This window comes from Acanthaster planci, linkage group LG12 (assembly GCF_054643075.1).
Source record: "Acanthaster planci isolate LZ-2023a linkage group LG12, COTS_SCS, whole genome shotgun sequence".
Lineage (NCBI taxonomy): Eukaryota > Metazoa > Echinodermata > Asteroidea > Valvatida > Acanthasteridae > Acanthaster > Acanthaster planci.
The window spans coordinates 2,787,770-2,798,944 of NC_141788.1; the positions used below are offsets into that span (position 1 = coordinate 2,787,770).

General features: G+C 42.6%; 1 protein-coding gene across 7 annotated transcripts in view; it reads left to right on the plus strand.

The window, feature by feature from the left end:
• The window catches only part of LOC110977415 (zinc finger protein GLIS3-like), a 72,141-nt gene extending 61,081 nt beyond the window's left edge, over nucleotides 1–11,060 (plus strand). For 6 of the 7 annotated variants that reach the window (XM_022231521.2, XM_022231522.2, XM_087143735.1 and 3 more), the window contains 2 exons: nucleotides 3,705–4,136; nucleotides 6,303–11,060. In XM_022231521.2, coding sequence (XP_022087213.2) covers nucleotides 3,705–4,136; nucleotides 6,303–6,451 — 581 coding nt within the window. In that variant the 3' untranslated portion in view covers nucleotides 6,452–11,060. Of the gene's footprint in view, nucleotides 1–3,704; nucleotides 4,137–4,625; nucleotides 4,660–6,302 lie in introns of all 7 variants that reach the window. The other variant, XM_022231523.2, reaches the window with a different exon arrangement.
• Nucleotides 11,061–11,175: the final 115 nt, after the last annotated feature.

Sequence of the window (11,175 nt, forward strand, 5' to 3'; positions counted from 1 at the left end):
AACTATGACCTGCCGTCAGTCCAAAAGCAGAATAGTTCACAAAATGTTCAAAAATATCTCAGGCTACCAAATAATAAATACATTTGCTATAGACCAATCCAAGGAGATGCCATAACTGCAGGGATGCCGCAAGAATACGCATATACTTGGACATGATGCTCACATGCGTTTGGCAAATCACAATACCCTATTGGTTGGAGTGGCACGTAATGCATATGTTCCACCTGTCCACGAACATTGTGCCACCATAGTAATGGCTTCTAATTCAGGTTGTCAAATTGCACTTTAATATATCTAGCTGACTTTGTCCATCCTTATCTGCCCCAAGCTGAAGTGCACCCCCAATAGGCGAAAGAAAGACAGATGGTTACAAGTGGGTTCTTGCACACTTTCTGCATGTACGCAAAGACCATTCAAGCCTGAATAAATTAGTTACGCGTACTCAGTGTGTTCGGTGTAAAACATGCATATACTTGTATGCCTCATGGTGCTCCTATGTGGTGAATACCCCAAAAATAAGCCCTCCTTTGTTCTGCGCGGAGCGGATAGAGACAACATTGCTGCTGTTGTTGCATTATGCTGCCAAAGTAATGGGTTTGTTAATTTAGCAATGCCTATGGAAGTAGGTCAGCAAGTTTGTAGTAGCACTTACATTGTTTAGCATCATTGAAACCAGAAATTCATTTGTTATCTTATCAATCACCAAGTCTTAAAATAGCATCCCTCAGAATGCCCAGAATTGACCCAATGCAGTGATCTGTTTTGGTTTACTGTGGTTCTTGGCAAGCAGCTTGTTGAAGACTTTTTTGCTTTCCAGGAAATGCCTGTTTTTGCCCGTGCGCCATTTTGTGGTTTTGCCTGAAACCGGTTGGCTTTTGACTTGGACTAAGCTTCGAGATTGCCAGCTTGGTGCAAATACAGTGTGGTACATGGGCTGATGCATAGGCAGATTCATTGAAACTACAGGTGGTCACAAAATGAGGTTGTTCCCAACTTCAGCTTTCAATTTTATTTCTTTGCAGCCCAAACCGTGCCAGATTTCTAGGCTGAATGCACGTGTGTGCGTCGTTTAACCTCGCCAAGAGCACGCGTGTGTGATCCAGTTGCCACACCACCAGACCTTAGGAGGCATTCTTCCCGCCTGTCTGTTGGGCGTCTGGGCCAGCCCAGTTATGAAAAAAGGGCCTTGATCTTACTCAACAGAATGTCTTCACATTGACTGGTAGCCAAACATGGCAGACAGGCCCAGGGTTTATGAAACCCGAGCCTGGTGTATCTGTCAGTTGTTCATAAAAACTTGGCCATGACCCCCGTAGATGCATACCTCCTGAAAAAATAGGGGAGAAGTATGCCGGGTGTGTGCCAGAGTGTGAGGGCATTGCATACTCTTGTCTGCTGTCTCTCTGGCCTGGCCTTTAATTGAAGGCTTCTGAGACTGAACCTTGAAATGGCTCGTAAGGACCACCGAGAGCAGAGCAGCTTTTTGAGACGGTGTTGCTTTCCAATTTTTGCCATTTTGGTCTCATTTTGGACTCCAAAATGGGAGTGACATAGTTGCAGATAGGCAGGCAGTTATATCATTTGCATAGAGTGAGTGAAATAACAAGCTCGGGAAATATAATACCTTCGTCCTGGGATTTGGGAATGTTTTGTCTGAGACGTTTGGCTGCAGGGCATCTCTCGCTATTAAGAAACTGAGAGATCAGGCTACTCCAAATATGAACCATATTTATAAAACGGGGCAGTAGTGCTAAATATAGGGGTCGCTTTGTGGGTAAGGGGTGCTTGACACATTTCAGGAAATATTTCCAATTGCATTGAAAGGATATATTGGCAGGAGTGATTTCAACAAGTTTATCGATGCAGACCTTTGCCACGGAATATTTCTAACGGAGAACCATCCCATTGCATGGCTTTTATAATCTGTAGGTGAATGGCCTTGAAGGATCTACTCTGTAATTCCTGGTCTGGGGTGTTTTGTCAGTTGGTCCCACCTCTTGTTTGCACTTGGGGTTACCCTGTGTTATCCCAGGTAGTGTAGATTCCATGTTAAACCATGTGGAACAAGTGTGCATTTTTGCTTAACGATAGCAGTAATCGATGTTAGCTTTTCGTCTTAACGTGCAAGAATAATCCCCCTGTCCTAAATTCTAGAGATTTAACAATAGTTGACACGCAGACATTTTTCTAATTCATACTAAAGCACTGTGTCATTAAGTTAACTTGTGTAACACAGATAAAAAACACAATTGATGTCTGAAGCACATGTTCGTGAAAGGAATAGTCCTTATTGTGAATGTTGGATTTTGTTCTTGTTTCCTTTTAATATGGAAAAGGATTCATCTGACATGGCATTTGTGTCCGTAAATGTCATACATGTACCAAATACCCGCTTATACATGTTTGGGTAATTTTTGCGTGTATTTAGAAGAATGGCCGCCGTTCTCTTTGAAAAGCCTTTTCTTAATAATTGAAAAGAAGTTGGGTATACTTTGGCAACGAGAGTGTTTAATGTCAGCAGCAGCATTGTCCTGTGTGCCATGAGGAAGTGAACATCACAGGCAGACGGTCAAGGCAATTAACCAGTTCATGCCGGATTTTCTTACTGGGAAAAAAAAGCTGCAGGGGCAGGTTTTTTTACGCACAAATTCTTCAACCTCGCGCTCTGACCTGACCAAACACGATGCATTAATACGTCAACCTTGGAAACGAAAACAGAATTCTTAAATGAGTGTACATGTCCTCCTCGGAACAAATAAGGCAACTTCTATGTGCTTGCATGTCATCCGGCATCAAGTGGTTAAACACAAGCAGTTGGTTATCTTCAGAAATATGGCCACTATTTTGTGCTGTGCCGCCCCAAGGAATGTTTCTGGAGACATTTCAGATGAGTGTTTTTAATTTTTCTAACTACTGCAATTTGGTCTGGTTTGATCGCATGAAAGTTGTAAAACAATCTCCACCCCCACCCCTGGAATGGTTTTTTTTTAACTGTCAGTCTAGTTGCTGAGACCACCTGAAAGAAATTCCAGTTGTTGACAGCCAGAAACGGAAAACATGAACATGGGTAAGATGAAAACAAAAAATATAAGAAAAAAAGCATTTATCCAGTTCTGAATCAACAAACTCTGGTCTTGCGAGTGTAGCCGGGGGCATGGCACCCACAATCACGCAAGCCTGTCATGCTGAGTGATTGGCATGGCATCAAGGGATACCCGGACTGGAATATTTGTTCTGTCCTAAAGGTTTCTGTAAGACTGTTGAATGTTTTTAGGGAAAAAAATTACAGACCTGTGCTTTGAAAAATGCAGTGATGTAGTCAAGTCCTTCACAAGTTCCTGCAAATGCACCACGTCGATCAAGTCTTTAAGCCAAGTCAAAAGCCATTCAAATTACCTGTCACCTTGTCACTGGCCCTCCTGCTGTTGTCACTTGTGACTGGACTTCCGAAAGGACTTGTGATGAACTCCACTACAGCACTAAAACAGCGCCCTCCTGCAGTTCCTTTTCATCATTTCTCATTTTTTTTATCATCCCATTTAATTGAATTTGCTGTGAAATTCAGTGATGTGTGTCTCCAATTAAGGGAAGTGATTGGAGATAGCAAAGCCTAAAGAATTTTGTACAATTTGTAAAAATGCACCGTTTTAATCAACATCTTTGAAAAACTGTTTTGCACTTTTTCCCCACGTTGTTCACTGCAGGTAATATCACACCAAGGATACAAATCCAGCTGCCGGCAAAACCGCCACCGCCGTCCCCAATCAATGCGGCCCTGCCCCTGACTTCACCCGCCCCGCCCCTGACAGCTCCCACCCCATCGTCCGCCTCCCAGACGTCGGACGCCCAGGCGGGAAGGGCCATGCCGCCGCCTATTAGCCACCACCGCTTGCTGCAGGTGCGACCTAGCCTGCCCAGCCTGACCTTCCAGACGCTGCAGCCCATGCCCCGCCCCGCCACCCAGAGCGGCGGCTGCAGCAGCGGCAACAACAACAACAACTACAAGCAGCTGAGGCACATCCCCAGTCCCCGGGGGCTGTACCCAATCCCCACGTTTGAGGAGACGCTGTCGCCCACGCCTGCCCAGTACGAGGCCATTGAGAGAGTCCTTTCAGCGCACTCCAGCTCTGACAGAGGTTGGTGATCAACACCACAGTCTTTTAGAAAACCGAGGCAGCTCTCGTTAGTTTTCACGCTGGGAGACTCGGAGTTCATCTGGGGGCTCGTTTCCAAAACTGTGGGTTTAGGCTTCACTTTTGGCTTCAGGACAATTCAAGCAATTACTGTTGGAAACAATGACAGTGTTTTCAATTTTTGTCTCATGTGAGATGAGGCGATTTTGCTGTGATGAGAAAGTAAGACAGCACTGACCTGGAGGCTCTCCAGTCCAGGAAATGAATTTGTGAAACTAACACCTACAGCCTAAACCTTGGGCACACCCAAGATTTGGCAAGTTTAACTCTTTGTAAACATGTCCACTGCTCATACCTGATTGATTACAGATTTTTTTATTTTTTTTTTTTTAAAGTCTGATGCCTGAATTCAAGCTGGTTCTTTTTGAACTTGTCACGAGTTGCAAAATGTTGATCAGAAGTTGTTCCCTCCCTTGTGAATCCAACCTGCAGGATACGAAGTTTCATGACAATTTATTCAAGGACGGTAGGTAGTGTGCAAGTCAGCGACTTGTTCCTTTGAAAGCGTGTTGGCTTTTGTGATGTCTCGTTTTGTGACCCAGTTTGCACCATTCCATGCTAGGCAGTGACGTTGGTGGTGGTGGCGGCAGTGGGTTTGGGCTGGGTCTTACGGCTGACATTTGTGCTTAAATCTCTTCTCTCATACAGCTAAAATGTGATCGCATCAGTTGCATTATTCAGTTCAAGAATGATCCCCTTCTCGCTGGGTGTGCTAAATTGCATTATGCTCTGCTTCTTTGGTTTCACTAGTCAAAGGAAATCGTTCATATCGAATTGCCAATTTTTTAACTCGAAATTTCATCGTGAACTTTTCAGTGAGACTGCTAACAAAGATGTAGTTCATACTAGACATGTTGGATCTCAAAGTGTCAATGAAAAAATTCCTTTAAATTCCAAACTATCCAGATAAATCAGTCTTTTCGGGAGATGAAGTGCTGAGTAAGTTTTGTCCAAGAAGCATGGTTCTCTACTATAAATTTGTCAGCAAGGGGAAAAAATATGTCCTGTGAATTTTTTTTCAGTAGACCACAATCAAAGACGGATCCAGAAAGCTACCGGTATATCCAAGGGGTGCAAAATGCTGGGGGGAGGCTTTTTGTACGCTTTAGAAGTGAAAAGTCTTCACCCCCAATTTTGTTTATATTATAACAACAAAACCTTTTTTGGAGGACCTTGGCCCTGTTTCCCTCAACCAATGCAGACAATGTGACCTTTGACCCAAGTTGTGCTTGCCTACCCTGTTTGACCACCTGCCAATCACCCCCAGGATCAACTTGTATCAGTGTATTGCAAGTGTAAGGTTTTTGGCACTTTACACGGGTCATCTCGCGGAAATGGTCACTTGATTTTTTTCTTTTTGGTTTCTGTGGTGACACTTGAATCACTGCCCTCTTTGCTTATTGGCTGAATGTGGCTTGATGTTGCTGCACCTTGCGGGGGTGTTTGTAAATGGGTATAGTCGGCTTCTCTCTCATACTGGCTTGTTTATGTTATACGATCAAGTCGATATTCATCCTCCATAACATTCGCTGCAGCCATGGTGGCTTCTTCTTGTATTCCTTCATTTGCTTGAAGAATCTGAACTGAACGGGCGAAAATCGGAACACATGGCGTTACGGGTTCCATGCACTATACTGCCTGCCAGTGGTTGGCTATGGAAACAGCTGGTTGGGGGGGGGCGCTCTGCTCATTTTCCAGTTCATCCACAATGGTGGGCTTTACTTTCCCAAGGCTTGCGCTGCACGTGGCTGGTTTGGGGCATGCAATTGGCATTTTGGCAATGCCGATGAAGTGCAGGGCTTGATCGGGCTCAGGACCACTTGTACGTGTGCGTTCTTGATTTGGGGGAACACCTGCGCTTCTCTGTCCAGAGTAGCTTGCACAGCATCCTCAAAATTGGTCATGCCAGGAACCCATTTTACCTGTAATATTTGCTTGTAATTGTTGATTGTCACATGTATTTTCCATTTTGTTCACAGTGCTTGGCTTCAGTCCTGTGTTGGTGCTGTCTTGTAACTGATTGGATCAAAGATTTTGACATTAGCTTTGTTTTTTGGTATAGTTTCTATTCTCTTTTTTTTTCTTCTTGGAAATCTTGTTCGTGGTCAGGTCTTAACGGAGACATGCCTGGAAGCCCAGGAGAGTTCAGCATTCTGAGTGCTGGCCGGTCCCTCGACGACAGCCCACTCCTGCAAATGAACGCCGTGGACCGTTGTCCCAGCCAACTATCAGCTGTCTACGCCGACGGCCCATCGTAACACCTTCCCCCTCCTCCCCCTTCCCTTCCTCTGATTGGTGGATCTGAGCAAAGGGTCATCCATGATTGGTTGGCTCGTGCGTTAAAAAGAGTTGGATGAGAGCAGATGGTCACGCGGTCAAAGCAAAAATAAAAGGTCTCCGGCTGATGGCTGGATGGGCGCGGTGCATTTTAAAGAGACTTGATTGCAAAAATAGGTTGAAATTGGGAGAGTTGTTGTCAAAACGTCAAGCTTGCCCTATGTTAATGGTGGTGATGTTTTCAGACGCTGTGCTGATTTCTTGCTGTGATTTTTTTAGGCCATTCGCGCGAATGCAAATCTGTTGGTTCTGCTCTCTTTGGAAGATCGCTGACCGTTTCAGTCACACGCACACCCACACATATGCACAGTCACACACTACAGTCGACAGTGTGACTGTGCGGTTTTTCCTGGGTGGAGTGGGAGTTTCGCCCTGAAGTTGAAACGTTTTTCCAGATTGGTTGAATTTTACTCAGTGTCCGTGATTTTGAGAAGTGAGATTTTAGTTTGAAAGTAGGGATTTATTTTTTGTAATACCGCTGTCCACAAACAGATGTGCATATTTTCACAGATGGTTTTTATGGAATTCAATGGCTTGTTTTGTCAATTGTTTCCCTAATTTTGTTTCATTGATTGATTTTATTGCATTTTTATTTATTTATTTATGTTTTTTTGAGGGATTGGTCAAAGTAATATTTCCCAACGTAATTTCCCAGGTGGGAGTCTAGAGAACATAAACTGAAATAGTCATAGTTTGGGGGGGATGTTGCAGGAAGGAAAACGTTTCTGAAAGTTGATCTCAATGAAAATGCAGCATTATAGAAAGACAAAGTATTGTTGAAAAATGTACATAGTAAAAGAAATCATATATTTTATGAGAGCTAGTATAAATTTCATAAATTTAAAATGAGATCAATGAACTAGACTGATTTTTTATGAATAGTTCTGTATAAAAAAAATCAAGTGTCCCGTCCGTTTTTTTTTTTTTTCAAATCAATTGAATCACATAGACAATCGTCATCAATTCAGCAGCATGGGAGTCAGTTGACTTTTTTTTTTTACTTCCCAGAAATGTATTTATAAGATGTCAATGTAAGTAGCACTTGGAATTAATTTGTTTTTATGTATATGGAATGTAAAATATATCAGTAGTTTAAGAGTGACGAGGAAAGTGAGTTTGTCAACAAACAGTGTTACTCAGAAAGGTTTGAATCCTTTGTAGTCCTTGGCAAACAAGAGAGAGAGATATTTTTATGCACAAAAATTTGAGTAGCATCGAGGCAGCATATCTATGTGGCAAATTTAAATCAGTCAAAAGAGTATTACTATGTCATGATAGATTCAGATAAGTCAAAAGCTTTGTGTTAATTTAATCCCCAGCAAGTTCTCCCTTTTCGGCCCTGCCAGGAATTGGGATTTCCCCCCCCCCCTGAATGCATTTGTTTCTGTCCGGACGTTCGGACGTTCCGTATCTACCACTTGCTACTCTTCCAGTAATTTGTCGCCCTGCCGGATTCTTTTCCCTCCGTCCAAAATGGGCGATTCACTAGAGTGCATCTCCAAGAGTTTGCAGTTTGTGGGTTGGCCAAATCACAACACGCAAAAATCTGTCGACCCTTTTAATTTCCAAACGTCCATTGGGTTGACAGATTTCACACACTGTGATTGGCCAATGCGTTGCAAACTCTTGGAGGTGCACTACTGTGAAAGCCCCATAGTGAAATCTGATTTTTATGTGGAAAGTTGTGCAAACTGATTAGCTTGTGTGAAGTAAATCCATGTATTAATTGTACATTTGATGCCCTTACGCAGTCCGTCCAGTGAACATTTCTGATGAATGTTAAATCTACCTGTGTTCATTTGCAATGCTTGTGTGTGTATCCTATGTGCATTTGAAGTCAACAATTTTAAGATGAGAACAAAGAGCAGATATAGTATGAACGACAAAATATTAGTTCTTAAGTGTGTATCCTGTGACATATCATGAACAGTAACTTTGCCATTGTTTGAGTGTTGGAGCTGATATTGTAGTCTGAACTGCCACCAAAAAGGCTCAAGGAGGTTGAAATGTAATACTTCGGTTCACCTGCCGTCCGTTTTAAGTATTTAAGACTGTAATGTAATGTTTTTTAAAGTGTACATTTTACCAGGGCGGAAGAGTTATGTATAGGTCGTAACGCTTTTGTACGTTTTTGCTTGAAAATTTTGAAAGGGAGTTTCAGGATGCCTTCCAAGCCAGTTACTTGAAAATGTCATGCACATGGACTTGGTGGTGGTCTTATGCAGTGCCTTGGTTTGCACTTGTGTAAATGGCATGGAGCGTGCTCAGCATATTTTCAGCTGAATGTGCACAAACGGTTGGGTTTTCTGGTGAGAAACATGCATGTACACACACACACATACATCATACACGCACATTAGACTGTTCATCAGGGATAATACTCTACATAAATATCACAGAGGGTGTGGCCATGAGGGTGTGGCCACGAGGGTGGAGCCATTGAAATCAGCCCATGCATAACAGTTGAATACGTAATGAGAAGGGCTTGCGGTCAACTTGTCATCAAGAGTTTCATAATTTGCACTGTTGGGTACATAACTACAGAGGATATGATTAGTCAAAAGACAAGGATGTGATGCTGTCCTTTTTAATAGAACTATGCTTTTGAAGGAAAGGGTAACTATACATGTTATTGACGTTGAGGCCACAAAATTTTGATACAAACTGTTAGGAAAATTTTATATGAAGGGGGTGATTTTGTTTAGCACATGACGACGTCTGCGTATTGTAAGAAATTTCTATCTTCGGGCTAAGCCCTTGACCCTAAAATGAGACACCTGCAAATGTTATTGAATTAAATTTAGTGAAAATACAAGATCAAACAAATCTGACACTTTCCTGAATTAGGGTGTGCAGATTATTGCCAAAGCACAACAAGCAGACATTATGGAAGGTTAAAAAAGAGGCTGAACCCCCATAACTGTCAAGTGCTATGAGAGATTTTCTAAACTGGCTTGCATATCAGAGCAATATTTATACTATTATGAGTAAAAACCCTCCACGATCATGTGTGTTTTAATCCTGTGACATTTGTTATAGAAATGTTACTCAAAAGATCAGGAATTCTCAACTTTTGCTCTTTGAATCCGTCCACAAATGGCAATTCAGTCTGGACAGAATTTCATTATAGAAAACACACAGAGTTATGGTATAGACACTTTTTTAATATGCCAAACCACAAACCCGTCCATGCATTGTGTATTCATTTTTAACGAAATCCGTCCACAATTGAATGCTTAACCAGTTTACCCAGAACTTAGTTCAGCCAGATATGAACGTATGGCTTCACTTTCCATTTGTAGTTTGGTACATCAGATGGCTAGTGTTATTAGGTAAAGGCCCTCTGTAGTTACCTTTGACCTGTATGTAAATGTGACTGATTTGCATACACTGCAATGGTCAAGTGTACAGCAACATAGCCAAGACTATAGGTTTGTTTGATGAGTTGTCAACCAACCATTCTGGCATGCACCCTCAGTGCTAGACATGCTGCTCACAGATAGCCTCAATGGGTATCTTTACATCACTTACGCCACTTTTTTAAAGCATTTTGGTCAGTTTCATTTGAGCAGTCTTGGCGTTGCTCTCCAAGCCAATATTTTGGCCAAGTTCGCTCTCGTCAAATTTGGCAACTGTATACTTTCTAACAAAAAAATTGAGATTTATGTTTGTTGTTTTAATTTCTTTGTAACATGTTAAGGTGTGACAACTCAATATTCTGGAATCTGGTTTGTTTCCAGGGTTTAATATGTTAATTTGTAGAGAGTTATGGTATAAATATTAACGTGACTATTGTGTTTATAAGAACAGCGTGGAGAGAAATGTACATGCATGACTGAGTTGGGGAAAGGCATCTACACCTTGTTAGTTTGTCAGAAGGAAAACCCACAAGCGCTATGTGTTTGGCTGTGTGCATCCTTTATTCTTATTCAGTCTAAGGTGCGCGGCTCGTTCATGGACTGCATCTGAGTGGCAGCGTGCAGTAGTACGGATGGCCAGTAAGCCAACCCTTTGAAATGGAAACCTCTTCCATTCTTGACGCGGTGCTTTTACTGATGCTCTTCTCAACCACAGTACTTTCTCTTCAATCGCACACCGAGTCTGCAGTGTCAGCAGTGTCTGCTCACCACTGGTCCACCCTGATAGCTTACTGGCCGTTGAGAGCTATGTGCCTGGTGCCCAGTCTCCTGCCACTGGAATGGGTGGAGGGAACCACTCCAATCTGTTCTTGAGTTGTAAAGTGGAGGACCGTGACTTGACCCCCAAGAGCCAGTAGCCTATTCAGATTTTGTTTTAGAGATCAGCGGTGTCCTCTTGGTAGACTTGATCATAATTGGTGGCCAAAATGGTTGGATTGCCTGGTTGCCATAAAACTGCACGTTTTGCCAAAGGCAGAGGTAGTAGGTGTGTTGACCACCATCTGACCATGCTTTTGTGGGTTTGAAGTCTACTTCAGATATCTTTTTTTGTTGTCTCAAGATGTGTCAAGTTAACGTCAATAAACGTCAGGAGACATTGTGAAATACTGGAGATGTGAATTGTGTCACAACTTCTTCCATTTGTTACAGCTGTTGTGGATGGTCTGGTACCTCCAGCGCTAATCAGAGCAGTTAATGTACAGTTGTGACATGAGTGTCTTAATTGT